At 47.1% G+C, this 16,704-nt stretch overlaps 1 protein-coding gene across 1 annotated transcript in view; it reads left to right on the top strand.

Moving 5' to 3' along the window:
- TMED8 (transmembrane p24 trafficking protein family member 8) overlaps positions 1 to 11,063 on the top strand; it is a 37,252-nt gene extending 26,189 nt beyond the window's left edge. Inside the window, exons 4-6 of the mRNA XM_061429584.1 lie at positions 930 to 1,056; positions 1,533 to 1,838; positions 3,083 to 11,063. Of these exons, the coding sequence (XP_061285568.1) occupies positions 930 to 1,056; positions 1,533 to 1,838; positions 3,083 to 3,300 (651 nt within the window). The 3' untranslated portion in view covers positions 3,301 to 11,063. The remainder of the gene's footprint in view (positions 1 to 929; positions 1,057 to 1,532; positions 1,839 to 3,082) is intronic.
- Positions 11,064 to 16,704: the final 5,641 nt, after the last annotated feature.

Here is a 16,704-nt window from a genome sequence, read left to right as displayed (position 1 = left end):
TTGACTGGAGTCACTGATGTGAGCTGTCTCACGGATGGGCTCTTCCGTGTTGGCAGTAGGTGTGCATTTCTTCTTGAGTTGCCTACCAACTGCTTGGAGAAGGAGCAGGAAATTAAGGCACGATGGCGCGAAATAGGGGAATGCTAATCTGAGTGGTTTGAAGTGAAACCCACTAGGGAGAGGCCGCTGTCTCCTGCTATGGGTCAGTGAGGGCTGTGAGTATCGATTGACATTTGCACTCTTCTATGCAAGTCAGATGTCTGGCAGTGGGTATACTGTTGAAATGCAAATCCTGGGGCTGGTCTAAGGTGAGATTGTGATTATTTATAGAACATTGTTGGTTGATGAGGCAGCCTGTGTCAGGTGGGATGTCCAAGGTGTGCCACGGGTGAGAGACAGGGGGACAAGGGAGCCAGAGTAGGAGCCGGGTTCTTTCTCTACAGTACTTTGATGGACTGATGGACAGCGATCTGGAAGGAACCTCTGGACGGAAATTGTAGCAGGAGGACGTGTGGCTGAGTGAAGGCCCAGAAGCAAGAGCTGTCCTGAGAGGAGCTGTGGGGAGGGGCTGTGCAGGCATGGCCAAGAAACACCGCAGACGGGAAAGTCAGTAGCAAACCTTGAGGATGTTTGTGGGCCAGGTTTTTATGAAGAGTCTGAAGTGGGAAAGTAGCAAAAAGCTGAGAGAACATGAAAGAAGCTCTAAACTAGGGAACATGTTGGTGGCATGAAAATAAAAGTGGGTAGAGTTTATTACAACCTGTGGCTGGAGGAGAGAAAAGGAACGTTGACCAACGGGGGTCAGGAGACTTGTGAGTCAGGAGAGCGGAGGTAATAATAATAAGGCAGGGCTGGCAGCCTTCAGTTGGAAAGAGGCTAATAGGAACCTGCCTTTGCATATGTCCTGTGACCAGAACTCTCTTGTGCAGATGGCCAGGTACCACGGCCCACAAAGGTCTGGGGACATCGTGATGATCCAGTCTGAGCACACAGGAGCTGTCGATGTTCTGTCAGCTGATTTGGAATCTGCAGACCTGCTGGGGGACCACAGGAGAGGTGAGACCTTTGGGGGCGTAGAAGGTGTTTTTGTTTTGTTCCTGTAAGTACTTAAAGAAGGGCAGGCAGATAGATGGAAGGAAAGAAAGGAAGGAAGGAGAAAGCATCAGATTACATACGACCAAAAGAGGAAGAACAACCAGTGTCTGAATAGAGTAGGCTCTATTCAGTTTATATATATATGGTACTCTATTTACTGTATATATGTCTGGTACTCGATCCTGGTGTGTGTGTGTGTGTGTGTATAGATAAATATTTATGTATTTATTTATAATAAAGTTTAAAAGAGACCTGTTTCTTGAGCTGAGCAGCTGACCCACCTCAGGGCAATGCTCCCTCCTTCCTTGTGAACAGAAGTCAAGGAAGCCAGTAGGAAGAACGTCTTTGACTATGACCACCTCCCCTAAGCAAAAGGCCGGGTGTGGCAGCGTTTCCTCGGGGTTTCTTTCTCAGTAGTAAGCAGTCTGTCCTTTCAGTCTCCCCACCTCTCATGGCTCCTCCGTGCATCTGGACCTTTGCCAAGATGAAGGAATTCAAGAGCAAGCTGGGCAAAGAGAAGAACAGCCGTCTGGTGGTGAAGCGGGGGGAGGTGGTGACCATCCGGGTGCCAACCCATCCCGAGGGGAAGCGTGTCTGCTGGGAGTTTGCAACTGATGACTATGACATTGGCTTTGGAGTTTACTTTGACTGGACCCCGGTAACCAGCACCGACATAACGGTGCAAGTCAGTGATTCCAGTGAGGATGAGGACGAAGACGAGGAAGAAGACGAGGAGCTCGAAGGTACATTGAATTTGAACATAATTTGCGGTCTCCTTTCCTGGTTCAACCTAATTTCTAGCAATCACCAAGCGATCACTTCCTGCCTTGTACCCGTCCTCCTGTTTCTGAGAATGCAGGCAGAGAATCCCTTTCAGCTTTGCAAGCCAAGTTGAGTGATGCAGGCTGAAGTCAGACCCTCTGAGAACATTCTGGTGGGGTAGCAGTGATGCCTGAGTGGAAGGCCTCTGTTCTTTTTAATCGGTACCTGGCTATGTTGTCCTCCAGGATCTGCTGGGGACGGGGGTGGGTTGGGGGCAGGGAAAGGGGTGTTGTGCTGCTGTGTGTAGAGGCAATGTTTTTCAGATCACGTATGTAAACCTGAGATTATTTTTTATTTCTCTCTTAGAGATATTTATATTTCTTTCTCTGTGGGATATTTACATTTCTTCTTGGTCTGGAACCAAGCTGAGTGACTGCAGTTTGCCAAACATACCCATTCTCTCCTCCTTCCAGACTGTCACAGCTGGCTGACTTCTGTTTACTTCTTCCTTTGTGCCCAGAGCAGTTTTAAAAATAGTCTCTGTGCTATATTCCAGTCCTTACTCACAAGCCTACTCACAATGGCCCTAAGGCTGCCTTTATTTTTTTAAATAAGCATTAGCCTTATTCCTTGATTTTCCCATATCATCCTACAGTCAACCCCTTAACTTGCTTCTTCATGGAAAAGCAAGTCTATAGGGAGGTCTGCATGTATTCAAGAAGGAGGAGAACCTAGGATCTTATTTGTTGCTCCTCAGGGGACCATTAGGGGTTTGGGGGTCACTTGCTATAGCACCTTTACCTGCATTTCCTACTTCCTTTAGCGAGTTCTTTCACCTGTTGAATCTTCCCTTCTTAAATATCTTGCCCTCCCCCTTGGAAATTTCCAGATACTCCTTGGAAATTTCCAGATACTCCTGGAGCTAGGAAGGCTCTGTAAGGCTAAATCATTGTTTCTCAGTGCAAATACTGTTGGCATTTGGAAGGAGGCACTTCTTTGTTGAGAAGGTACTATCCTGACATTTAGCACTCCTGAACCCTTGAGCACTAAAGGCCAGTATCACCCACTGGTCACTCCGATGGCCTAGTTGGAGGCCACTAGACATTTCCAAATGCCCCGTGGGGGGAAAGCCACCAGCTTGTTACCTGGTTCATCTTCTTGCCTTCAGGTAGGCCTTTTTGTTCTCTGAATTCATAGCCGAACACTCTGCCCTTTGCTCACGCAGACCCTGTCCCAGCTGGAGACGTGGAGCGAGGCTCCAGGAGCTCCCTGCGGGGCCGCTACGGGGAGGTCATGCCCGTGTACCGCCGGGACAGCCACCGAGACGTGCAGGCCGGCAGCCACGACTACCCCGGCGAGGGCATCTACCTGCTGAAGTTCGACAACTCCTACTCCCTGCTTCGCAACAAGACTCTCTACTTCCACGTCTACTACACGAGCTGAAGGCCCGCCGGGACGGGACGCAGGTGGCGTGCGCCGGCTGGAGCAGGCTGCCAGCTGGGGCCTCTTGTCCTGGATAGGCAAGGGCTCCAAGCTGAGCGTGGGGCGCCCGACCCTCCCGTCTTGCTGGCGGACCTGACTGTTGGCCCCATCCGTGTAGCTTTGCCCCGTCCTTGGCTTCCGCAGATGGTGGCGTGGTACCCCTGCTCTGTGGTCCCTGACTCACGCTCTCGTTGCTTCCGACTCCAGCAAAATCTCTCTGCGGAGGACACCCATCAGGCCAAAAGCCTAAAAGGAAGTTGGGTGTTGCCTTTTCAAAATAGGTTTGTTTTGGTTCCAGGTGTATGCTTTCAACTGCTGCGCTCTCCTCTTGCAGAGCCTTCACGCAGGCGAGTTTAGTGGCCACCCACTCTCTTCACTTTTCGAAAGGACAGAAAGAGGGAACAGCACTCTGTCCGTGAAGGAGCCCAGTGTCGGGGATGCGGAAAGCTCTGGCCAGCCTCTCACCACTGCCGTATTCCCGCCTGCTGGTTCTGCCCGTTCTCTAGCACAGGCTGGGAGCCCTCACTGCCTCTGGAGGGCTGGTGATTTCACCCTGCCTCTCCTTCTCTCCTTTCCCTTTTCTAAGTCTGTGCCATCACAGCAAGAACTTCCATGCAGTCCAAAGTGATGATCCCTGTAGTCTAAGCTATTCTGGGAAGAAAAACTGCCTCCATCACTTCCTATTTCAAGAGGCGGTGTTCCTTTCCAAGGGCCCTGGGGGTGGAAGGGGGAAGGGTGGAAATTAGGTACTGGGTTGATCTCAGATGCCACATCTCCGGAAGTCAAGTGTTACTAAATCATTTTATGTATAATCAAAGAAGGAGGGGTAGATAATCTGAGAGAAGAGGTTAAAAAACAAAACAACACTCCAGATTCCCCACCGCTTTTTTTTTTTTTTTTTCGTCTTTAGAAAATGGGTGATATTTAGAAATTTTGCTTTGGGACCAGTCAGATTTCCTAAGTTTCTAGATGTCTAGGTTGCTTGCATTCAGGGCTACAGGCTTTTGGTGTTCGAAGTCTCGAAGGGGAGGTGGTCATGAAGCCTCACTGCTGCTGCTGGTCGGCTTTGTTCTTTTACCAGGCTGAAGCCTGTACGTTCCCTGGGGACGGCCTTTTCCACGCCATGAAGCGGGCGTGCCGCGGGGAGCTGCCTCCAGTGTCCCCAGAGGCACGTGGTGGCCAGGCCCCGCCCCAGCCAAGGAGGAGGCACGTCTGCGACCATGTACCTCCTCCTCTTATTCCTTGAGTCAAGCCTGTTACTACTGCCTTAGAATTCTGAGGAAGAATTAGATTTATTTATTACTTTTATTTATTGTTAAAGCCACATTTCACTTCACCTTTGAAACAGTTCCCTTCTGTTTCTCAGAAGGCTTCCTTCCACCTGCCCTGAGACACCGAGGCCCCCTCTCCTGTGGAGTCTAACTAAATGGAGATTTCAGGCAAAGACGGGGAGGGCTGATGTTCCACTCCTGTGGGGTCAGTCCCCGTGAGGCTCTGGGAGGGGTCTGCCCCTCCTGAGGTGGACGAATGATGCCCCCCCGACCCCAGCCTGCTGCCCGCAGCACTCCCTGTGAGGATCTCTAGGTTGTGAGGGAATCTGCCCGTTTGTCCAGGATTGAGTGAGTGTAGAGGACTTGACCAGCCAACCAGAGGCATCCCGTGATGCCAGGACTGCCAAGCCCTCCGCCTGCTCTGAGGAGTCAGCTGCGTCACGATGCTTCCTTTGGCTCCTTCCTTCCCTGTGTGGGAGCCTCACACCACGCCTCCCCTCTGCACAGAAGCAGAAACTCAGCGACCAGGGCTCCCCACGACAGGTCCGTAGCGGCACCTCCGTCACGAACAAAGGGCGCTAGAGCCGCACCGTCTGTTCCTCCGGGAGCACAGCCCCAGGTGGGAGAGGATGCGGGGCCCACCGTAGCATCCCTCCTCCTCCACGCGGCCTCATACCTCCATTACTTTACGTCTGAGTGCGTTCTGTAGAGGATTATACACTGGCCCAAATCTCTATGCCCTGTAAGAAGTTAGTAACTATTCTAGCAACTGCCTGTTGAGGCGCTGAAAGCAAACTCGCTGTGCGGTCATCCCATCAGGTAGCCGTGTGATCATCACTGAAATTGAATCATGCCTTAGCTAATTGAATAGAATCTTTATAAAATAATTTTCTACCGAGCTCTTCTCCAGTCAGCTAAAGGCTGGCTTATTTTTCCTGTTTATTGTTAACTTCCGACTTTCTGTTAAGACGGAGCTGTCAGGTCATTGGAGGCTCCCTGGGATGACACTTTCTGTTGTTGATTTTTGCCACGAGAGTCTCTGTATACTTGTTTTCTTTAGAATCCTAGTTCTGTTGCATCCGGGAAGCCTGAGGGACTCGTTCCCATCGCCTCAGTGTGCCTGTTATTGTCTGGTCACTTTTGAAGTCCTGGACATTGTTATATTTCATTCTGTACCTGTGTTTCGTTAACAGTCAGTGCTTCTTTGATCCATTCACACACACACACACACACAAATAGCTAAAAGAAGATATTTTCACCATCTAATGAATTTACTATCCCATATTAAGTCATCTGAAATTACTGAACTTTGGGGACAAAATATTACCTATAAAACACATGTAATTACTGAGAATTTCATGGTTCAGCAAACCCTAAGAGGTCGTCACTTCCTTAGTCTCTCTCTCTCTCTCTCAGTTTACGGAACCAAACAATGAAGTGAAAATCACTTGCTTTCACCTTCACCCTGTTCTTTAGAGCATAAATATTAATGTACAATGGAAAGAAAGTACTTCCCAGTAGGAGAGACTGGAAGTCTCTCCACAAGGTGGCCAAGTTCTTAAGTTTCTTTGGTTTATTTAGTTTTGCTACTTTGTTGAGAGATGGGACATTTAGAAAGTTTAGGGTGTTAATTTTTCTCAACATTTTATTTTGAAAAATTCTCAGCAAACAACATTTAAAAGAAGTATAGTATAAGCACCCTTATGTATATCCGTCACGCAGATTTTAAAATTATAAACTGCTAACTTTTAAACAAAGATGATCCTGCTGTTCTGTTCCTTTTGACAAGTGTCCGGTAGAGTATTCCCTTCACAGACATCACCTCTCTAGTGTCAGAGAGTTCCTGGTTTTTAGCAAACTCAACTCATTCAGTGCCAGTTAACCAGGGAGGTGATCCTCATAAAAATGTTTCCTGTTCTCCATTTTTCAGAACTCATGCTATATTTTCCCTTTTGTACTCTTGCCTGGAGAATCCCAGGGACAGAGGAGCCTAGTGGGCTGCCGTCTATAGGGTCGCACAGAGTCGGACACGACTGAAGCGACTTAGCAGCAGCAGCAGCAGCAGCAGTAGGCTCTAAAAGCTAATGTTTTCTTCTCTATCTGGCATGTCAGAGTGAAGGTAATTGTGAAACTGCTTTCCACTGGAAGGATTTTTTTCTGATCTCTGTTGCTTTCCAACATATCCTCAGGACTGAAATTAACACTCGGATCCTCAGACATAATGTAGCTTTAAAATGGAAGTAGGTAGTAACTTGAAATTAGGCCATTCTTAGTTTTTTTTTCCTTAATTGATTCATGCACTTTAAAAATATTTTTATCTGTTATTTAGGAAAGAAAATCTTGTACTTTTAAAAAGTATATATTGTCCCTTATAATATATATATGGAAGAGTTTTAACTGAAAGTTTCCTGAAAGCTCACTATCTTAATCAGTGGGTTTAGATATTACTATAAAACATCATTTATAGAAAATACCTGTATGTTTTTGATGAGCCCTATCCAGTCCCACTTTGAAAGAAATTAGGTGAAACCCAAACCCAAAATATTTTTATGTTTAAGACCACTTTTCTGCAGAATGTTGCCTTTTAACCCCAAAGTATAAGGTTCTAAGGTACAGAGCTGAGTGACCCCTAACATTTACACAAAAGGCTATTGTTTTAGAGAAAGGGATAGGAGTGAAAAGGATCGTGCAGCTTGAGGAACTGCTCTTTTTTTTTTTTTTTTTACATTGATAGTAAGGAATGAAAACGAGAGAGAGAAAAGCTATTAAATGTATCCCAGAATCTTGCTCATATACTGATTCTGTGTAGTTCTTTAGTTTGCTTTTCATCCATTGAAATTTTTCTTTTGGCCAGAAACCTCACTGGTTCTCACTGTGCTTGTTGGAGACATCCCAGACTCACTTTGCTTTCTTTTCCAACAAGATTGCCTTTGGAAATTTTTTTTTTTCTAATTTTATTTTATTTTTAAACTTTACATAATTGTATTAGTTTTGCCAAATATCAAAATGAATCCGCCACATGTATACATGTGTTCCCCATCCCGAACCCTCCTCCCTCCTCCCTCCCCATACCATCCCTCTGGGCCGTCCCAGTGCACCAGCCCCAAGCATCCAGCATCGTGCATCGAACCTGGACTGGCAACTCGTTTCCTACATGATATTTTACATGTTTCATTGCCATTCTCCCAAATCTTCCCACCCTCTCCCTCTCCCATAGAGTCCATAAGACTGTTCTATACATCAGTGTCTCTTTTGCTGTCTCGTACACCGGGTTATTGTTACCATCTTTCTAAATTCCATATATATGCGTTAGTATACTGTATTTATGTTTTTCCTTCTGGCTTACTTCACTCTGGAAATATTTTTGAGTAGGTCTCCTCTGCTAAGTGTAACCCTGACCTGAAGATTGACTTCACCTCTATACCCTCTGGGACTTGTGGGTCCAGCGCCATGAAAAAAGATGGTGACTTTAGAAAGGCTAGGAGGAGTTCCTGCTATGTCCCCGTAGCCTCAGTTGGTTTTGACTATGGCCAAAAAGGGATGAAACAGATTCATTTTGACCAACATCCCGGAATAGCCTCAAGCCACAAAACTTTTTGTGAACGAGCTGTGCCCTCTGTAGGCTGACCTCCCTGTGAGGGGTAGGAATCTATTTCCCTTTCATCTTGTGTGGGCCAGTCATACACAGTCAATGGGACCAACAGACAGACGCAATTTGGTCTTCCTTTTAGAGCCTCCATTTAGAATCTCTCCTGGGTCGAAAAAGTTCACACCAACCTCTAACTAGTCTCTTTCCACCTAGCCAGAAGCGTAGACCTTTTGGAAGCCTGAATTTGCTAGAAGTGGAAAGGGCACCGACCCTATAGAATCTTAGTGGTCGAAAAGAATTGGAAAGTGAGTTTCCGTATGAAGGAAGGTGGTCTCATTTTTTTGGTGAGGGGTAGCTTGTTAAGGGATTCATGCTCTTTAGAGAGCAAGTCCTTGTATTCATTGTATCTGATTGAGCTCATGGAGCCACCATGCATGAATCTTTGGGGAGTAAGTAGGGGATGGGTGTTTAAAACTAGTCACAAGTTGGGTGCTTCCCAGCAACCCAATATATGGTGAGTGTCCCTATGACCGAAGTCCCAGTTTTCATGCATGTGGGATCCTGTCCCTAGGCCCTCATTTCCACACAACTGAGAGACAGAGAGGGGCCAGACCCATATCCAAGTTTACATAATTAACCAGAATTCGATAATAGTGTGAGCTGAGTAGATAAGCTGATCAGCCTTGGCTGGAAGTAGGCCTGGGAGGGCGTATGACTTACAGCCCCACCTTGGGATAGCTGGGTGGGTAACTCCTGTGTGACTGTGCAGTTGGAACTCTCCTTAAGCTCACCAAGTGAGTGAAAAGGATGTGATGATGCTATACTGATGGGGATGACACACTAATTGAGTTGGCTGGGAAACAGAGCAAGGCCTCCGTCTACGGGCCCTAGACCCTGTCACCGGCCATGCGTGCGATCTCAGCGTGAGGCGGCAGCTCTGCAGGTCCGCAGAGTCTGGCTTCAGGGCCCACTGAGGGGCCAGTCTAATGTGCCAGTGACTCTGGCCTTCCGCAAAGGAGAACCTCCTGAGAGTCTGTTCCCATTGGCCTCTTTTCTGGGAATGGGCGGCGGCACCCTGGCAAGAGCTGCTTTGGTTCTTTTGGTACCTGGTTAATGATCAGTGTCACCCACTTGCTCTGTCCAGCCAGTCCAGCACCTGTGGGCACGCCTTTGACATCTACCCAGTTATTTAGGTAGTGAGATTAGGGCAGGATCTGGGACCCAAAGGGTGAGAGAAACTTTGCTAAGTGTTGTGTGGCCAGATTTCAGAAATCACCACTCCCTCTGGGGCGCTGCCCTGTTCCTCATGAACCAAGAAGGCCAGACAGAGCCCCTCCTATCTTAAAGTCTTGTCACTAGTCTAAGAAAACGCAATTAATTACCTAAACCCTTGTTAGTGGGGGTTCATTTACAAACAGCAGTGTCCTCAGAAACTAAGTCCAAAGGCACAAGATTCTGGCTTTGAAATAATCTGTAGTCCCGGTCACTGGTTTGAACTCACAATCTGATTTCTTTCAGTCCCCCAGGTATGTGGACCAGAGTTGATTTCATGGCTCTTCTTCACTCTGATAAACAGATGAAGAACATGTATGCCAGAAATTTAGAGATACAGGCTTTTGAAAAATTAAATTCCATAGTTCTTTGTCATTTTAAGCTGACAGGTTTGATTCATCTAGGGATAAAATATGTGAAATGGTTTCCAGGGGATCAAGTACATATATTTTCTGAATGTTCTGATACAGGATCATGAACAATTGTAAAGTTTTGGTTTGAAATATGATAGTATATGGGATAACAGAAGAGCCTTTAACTCACAGTCAGGTAAAGGAGCTCTCCTCCTGAACCCTTTTCCTCACTCAGGTTTGAAATGCCTCATCTGTAATGTTACCTGTAATTGATTATTACCGTTGGTTTTCAGGTTCAGTCAAGGATCACATGGAAAACATTATCCTAATTCTTTCCTCTCCTCTCCTAAGCAGCATATTTTACTGAGAAATTTAAAAAATTTAAAACTCCACTAGCATCCTCTTCTGAAATGATTGTCCCATAAATGAATCTGTTTTTTATTTAGTCAACCTAAATTATTTCCATTTAGCTATGTTCAAGAGCAAGTAAAGTGTGGAGAAAGGAACCTCATCACCCATGACTCTGCTGTACCCTTTTCCCTTAATAGTGGGAAGTGTCCTGAAATCCCCAGAAGAAAGCTGCTTTGTAATCAAAGTGATGGATTATAAGAAAGCCAGTCTTTGGGTAAGGATAATTGGAATAGAGGAGGTGCTTGAAGATCTCCTAAACTACCTTATGCCATTTAGCTTGTGTTTCTGAAAGGCCTGCTTTGGCACCATGCACTGAGATCTATCAGTTGACTGAAAGATGATCATGCTTTCTTGGTAAATGTTTTTAAGCAACTGGCAACCACCAAGGCATTCTTTCCTTATCATTCTGGATCATGCACTGATGCTGACATTGCAGAAAGGGGTCTGGAAGGGAAACAGTGTCACAGCCTTTTCTCTAAAATACACGGTATCCCAAGCGATCATTTGTCACAGTCAACTAGTTATGTGTTCCCTTTCATGACAAATGCTGCCAGCATCGCCTATGATTTCTAAGAACTCTGAACCAAATTGTTATTTGTTATGTCCTGCTGAGTGGTTTTCCCTTTAATAAAATACTGTATTTCCACTACCCCGTGGCACTGAGCGTGTTGCCTGATACACATGGGATCCTGAGCTATTGTTCCTGAAATAGCTCAGTTCTTGTGTTTTTATATTATGTAACCGTTTTGTGATGCTTTTGTGCATTCTTTGTCTTCTCTTCTGAATTTTGACATGTCATAAATAAACTTTTTCACTATGCACCTGAAACATCTGAGTTATACTTTAATTTTTAACATTTTTTCTTCATCTCTCTGCGTCTTAAGAGGATAAGTGTTCTTTAAATCTGTGAATTATTTTATAATCTATTATAAAAATTTAAGAAAAATTAACAAGAAAAAGTTAAGAGTGAGATTAATGATAGAGCTTTCATCCACATTTAAATTAAAAAATATATATGTATATATATATATTTGGCTGTGCCGGGTCTTGGGTGCTGCACGTGGACTTTATCTGGTTGTGGAGCACGGGCTTCTCATCGCCACGGCTTCTCTTGTTGCAGAGCATGGGCTCTCGACCTGCTGGCTCAGTAGTTGTAGCATACAGGCTTAGCTGCTTCGTGGCATGTGGGATCTTCCCAGACCAGGGATAGAACCCATGTCCCCTGCATTGGCAGGTGGATTCTTTAACCACTGGACCACCAGGGAAGTCTGCATTTAAATTTATAGCTGAGTATGAACTGGGATCTGGGCTTGGCCCAAGGGAAGAAACGTTAAGAGTTGTCGTTTAGTCGCTAAGTCATGTCCAACGTTTTTTTGCAGCCCCAGGGACTGTAGCCTGCTAGGCTCCTGTGTCCGTGGGATTTCCCAGGCAAGAATACTGGAGTGGGTTGCCATTTCCTTCAACAGGAATCTTCCTGACCCAGGGACTGAATCAGTGTCACCTGCATTGGGAAGCAGATTCTTTACCACTCAGCCACCAAGGAAGCCCCTAAGTTTAGAGTGATGATTACTAAATAGAACTTCATTTGTTTTGTTAGTATTTGATCCCCAGGGATGTCCATTTTCCGGTGGGCTGACTCTATTCAAACTAACAATCAGGACTTTGGACACCACAGTAATCATTGAACATAGTCTGGGTAATACTCGGCCTACTTTCATTTGCGCAAATGATACTGTAAGATACCTTCGACCTGCCTTACAATGCCGCCTCTGCACATCCTTGGCGTGTACTCCAGAACAGGAAGGACTCACATCTGAGCAGAGGGGCACCATTAAATATTTTCTTAAGTGATACCTGTGGTCCTAAGATAAGCCTGTTTATTTTCCCCTGCTTTCTTTTACCACATATGTATTATAACTTACTTTAAAAAAAATGCTGATATTTTTATTTAATTTTTTTTTTTGGCTGAGTCGGGTCTTCATCACAGCAGATCTTCGTTGTGGCCTGTGGGATCTTTCCTTGCAGTGGGAGGGCTTCTCTCTAGTTATGGTGCAGGGGCTCAGTAGATATGGCGTGTGGGCTTGCCCCACACTATGTGGAATCTTGGTTTCCTTGACCAGCAATCAAACCTGGGTCCCCTACATTGGGAGCTCGGAGTCTTAGCCACTAGACCATCAGGGAAGTCCCTGGGGATCTTTAATGCATTGTGTTTGGGTATGCCAAATATACTATGTCACTGATGACACAGAACATATTGGAGATAATTTTCTAACTTTTGTTTTATTTTTTTCTGTAAATGGTTGTTTTTCATAGTTAAATCATTATCACTTGGCTTTTGCTGCATGAAATCTCATCCCCACTGAAATCAGGAAGCATATGAACAGGCATCTCTTTTTTTAATTAATACTATTTTTGACTGTGCTGGGTCTTCATTGCTGCTCACAGACTTTCTCTAGTTGTGGCGAGCAGGAGCTACTGTAGTTGTGGTGCTTGGGTTTCCCACTGCAGTGGCTTCTCTTGTTTAGGAGCACAGGCTCTTGGCAGGCAGCCTTTTGTAGTTGTGAAGCATGGGCTCAGTAGTTGCGGCTCCCAGGCCCCAGAGCACAGGCTCAATAGTTGTGGCTCATGGGCTTAGTTGCCCTGCGGCATGTGGAATCTTCCTGGACCAGGGAACAAACCTCTGTCTCCTGCATCGGCAGGCAGATTCTTATCCACTGGACCACCAGGGCAGTCCCATTTTCTAACTTTTAAAGGCACTCTTTATATGATCTGTCATTTCATTGACCCTGACATTGTTCAGGATCATATACATGTGTGCAGCCACACACTGCAGCCCTTGACATCCAGTCTGACGTTCTTTAGCTCATGAAGTTCTTGCAACATTCAGCAGACATCTTAGTTCAGGTATTTGCCCTAAGTGGGCTAATGCCTGCTTTTGACCTTGGGAACAAGAGCTAAATAAGCTATGTTCAAAGATTAGGAGGAGCCAATAGAATGAGACTTATCTTATGAACATGTATATCTACCTGCTTATCCAGTAGTTAAGTTTGCTGCTGTCCTTAATGATTATGTAAAATTGCTTGGAACAAAATCGTTTATATTTTGATATGTTCTTAAAGATTTCCTGGCAGCACCCCCATTCTGCTTTCATCCTTCTAAAGTATTTATCAGGACTTACTATTTCCCTGGTGGCTCAGACGGTAAAGCGTCTGTCTATAATGCAGGAGACCAGGGTTCAATCCCTGGGTTGGGAAGATCCCCTGGAGAAGGAAATGGCAATCCACTCCAGTACTATTGCCTGGAAAACCCCATGGACAGAGGAGCCTGGTAGGCTACAGTCCATGGGGTCGCAAAGAGTCAGACACCACTGAGTGACTTCACTTTCACTACTTCCATAGAGCTGGAAGATTCTCCATATCTAATAACCAGCATTAAGTCATTCCAATATCTGTTCTTCATCCACTATGGCCACACCCACTGCAGAAGGAGGGCAGATCAGACCTCCCTGCGGTCCTTGGCATCCTGCAATTAGGTGTCTACGGATCCGTCTTCACAGAGCTAACAACTGATGTGGAAATAAAGAAGGACCTGCCTTTTACCACTCGGTCAGCCATGGGGGAGAAACGCTTCCTGGAAAATATCCTCTCAATAGGAGATGGCTTTTGGATTGAGAGATATATCTGAACTCAGCCCCCACCCAGTCAAATAAGAATTTACTTGCAGACTTGAGAGAGTTGCAGAGGAGGTCGTTTTAAAAACCCTCTATAGAAGCTTAATTATTGCTAAGCATTGGAGCCACTGTCTGACCTCTAGAGAAAAGTCTACGCACTTGGGGAAATATTTGCTTCTTCGTGATCTGCCAGGGTCCTAAAAGAGGAAGAGACATTCAGGGAGGGAGAAGGTAACCAGCCATGATTGTATAGGGAGGGCATCTCTCAATTTCCCCTGCATTTATGGAGTGAGGCTAGTCGCTGTGCTTGGAACTGGCGTCAAGAGAGACTGGTCAGTATTGCAGCCCTAGAGGAGCTTGAGGGAGCTCTGCCCTCACACAGGGGAGAAGGTATAGGAATGTTGCTTTCTCCCTACAGCACAGCTAAGTTACTCTGGAAATAGAGAAGAGTCTTCTCTTCTCGCCCATGTATCCAGCCCCAGGTTCTGGGAGGATGGTTTCCTAGGGGGAGGGGCTGAAACTGGTCACATCTCAGGTCTCTGCATTTCTGAGCAGCAGGGCAGCTACCCATGTTGATGCCCTGGACACCATGGAGGCCACAGGGCTGGAACACAGATAGCCTCGGTAGCTTTAAAACCGCAGGCCTGGAACCCCACAGATGTTCTCCTTTCTCAGGAGTTGCGTTGTTCAGTGAGGCCACAATGCTATGCATCCGGCTGCCCCCCGCCCCATTCCTTTTCCATCCCTCAGCTGGTCCTGAGCTGGTGGCTTCCCTGGGCCTGCCTGCTCTCTGTTCCTTTCAATTCCCCCTGGTTCCCTCACTTCCATAGTCCCAGCCTCCAAAGCTCACAGGAAACTCCAGAAAAGCTGCAGCAGCCTCTTGGGAGCTGAGTTGGTTCTGGGTTAGTTTTCTCCTTGGTTCCAGGTGAAGAAGGCGGCAAGAATGGTTCCCAGCCCTGACCTGGAGACCGTTTTGCTATAGACTGTGTGAAGAGCTCCGTGGCTCAGGTTCTTTAAAACACAAAAGTCTCCCCTTCACAAAAGCATCATGTAATAAGGAGATGGACTGTGGTTCCTCTACAGCTGAGAACCACAAAGGTTAGTCAGCCACATCTCTGGGTGGCTTAAGTCGTGGATGTGGGGACGCCTGAAGAACCCAACCCAGTGTTTCTCGGCAGCTCAGAGTAGCCCAGAGTGAGTTTCTTTGGTTTAGACACATCTGTTTTTGTGGGGGAAGAACAGGTTTGTCTGGGCTCGGGGAAAACCAGAAGACAAAAGGAAGGCCTCAGAAATGTGACGACTCCAAGGATCTTGCTGAGACCAGAGGAAAAGTCAGTGTTTTATCTCTACCCTACCCAACCCACTGCTGGTATTCACCTCACAACATGTGTCAGAAAATTTGTGTTGAACTAGAGAGGACCAGAACTATGAGAAAAATATAAAAATGAGTTTTGTGCATGAGGATGGTTTCTACAAATGCTTGATAACGGAGGCTGTATTGCCTCTACCTCATTTAGATTTCCTTAAAATCCATTCAGCTTTGGCCACCAGTTTTAGGATGGATGATGGAGGCCCTAAGGTTAAACAGGTTAATTTTTTTTTTTTTTTTTTTTTGACTGCACTGCAGCATGTGGGACCTTAGTTTCCTGACCAGGGATTGCACTCTTCCCCTTGGATTGGCAGCACAGAGTCCTAACCTCTGGGCCTCCAGTGAAGTCCCAGACAGGTTAATATTGTGCTACCCATCCAGGAGGAGACGTAAGTTGAAATACATCAGCTCTTGGACATTATCTCAGATCAGACATACAAGCAGACAGGCATGATGTTTGGGCAGTGGAGTGAGAGCTGGACAGGTCAATGTCCAGAAGTCAGTGGGGAGGCATAAGCTCAGCAAGAGCAGGGGCTGCAGCTGCCTTATCCAGTCACACAGCCACAGCCCCCAGCCCCCAGCCCGTGGGGTGGGAATGCTCACCACATGCTGGCTGACTGAGTGGAAAGAAGGGGTCCATTAGCAGCTGGAGCAGGATGGCCATCAGCCCCCGGCCCATGGGCGTGGGAAGGCTCACCGCACCCTGGCGGACTGAGTGGAAGGAGGGGGGTCCATTAGCAGCTGGAGCAGGACGGCCATCAGCCCTGGCCTATGGGGCGTGGGAAGGCTCACCGCACGCTGGCGGACGGAGTGGAAGGAGGGGGGTCCATTAGCAGCTGGAGCAGGAGGGCCCCCAGCCCCCAGCCCGTGGGCGTGGGAAGGCTCACCTCATGCTGGCAGACTGAATGGAAGGAGGGGGGTCCATTAGCAGCTGAAGCAGGATGACCCCCAGCTAGTTTCTAGGAGGAACCCCAGCCCACCGGGCTCGTTATACCAAGTTCCCCATGAAATCGTTCAGACTTGGGGCGTAGGCTCAGCTTGTCCCTGTGTCTGGAGCCTTGTCCTAGACGTGGGTTCTGGCTGGTGCCTGCACTTCCCAGAAGTTTGATGGGCTTCTCTGTCGCCTGGAAACGAGGCGGGGAGGAGGGAGGGGTGGGAGGACGTGGTAACCTCAGCAGTGCTGGCAATCGCTTTGGATTATTTGGGCTTCCGAAGGCACCTGTGAGTGCGAGGCAGAGCCAGCTGTCGCCTTGATCTGGGGACGTGGCAGCAGCACTCCAACTGGCCAAGCCTCACTCCTGCCGCTCACCCACTGCTCCTTGCAGACCCCACTCTCTCTGGACGGCGAGGGAGCACAGCCTGAAGTGTGGGGCCCCCACTCTTCCCCCTGAGCTCAGTCCCTCTTTAAAATCCACCGGTGCTTGAATCAC

The sequence above is a fragment of the Bos javanicus genome, chromosome 10 (assembly GCF_032452875.1).
Source record: "Bos javanicus breed banteng chromosome 10, ARS-OSU_banteng_1.0, whole genome shotgun sequence".
Lineage (NCBI taxonomy): Eukaryota > Metazoa > Chordata > Mammalia > Artiodactyla > Bovidae > Bos > Bos javanicus.
The sequence above is the reverse complement of the archived record's forward strand: the minus strand, read 5'-3'. Positions and strand labels throughout refer to the sequence as shown.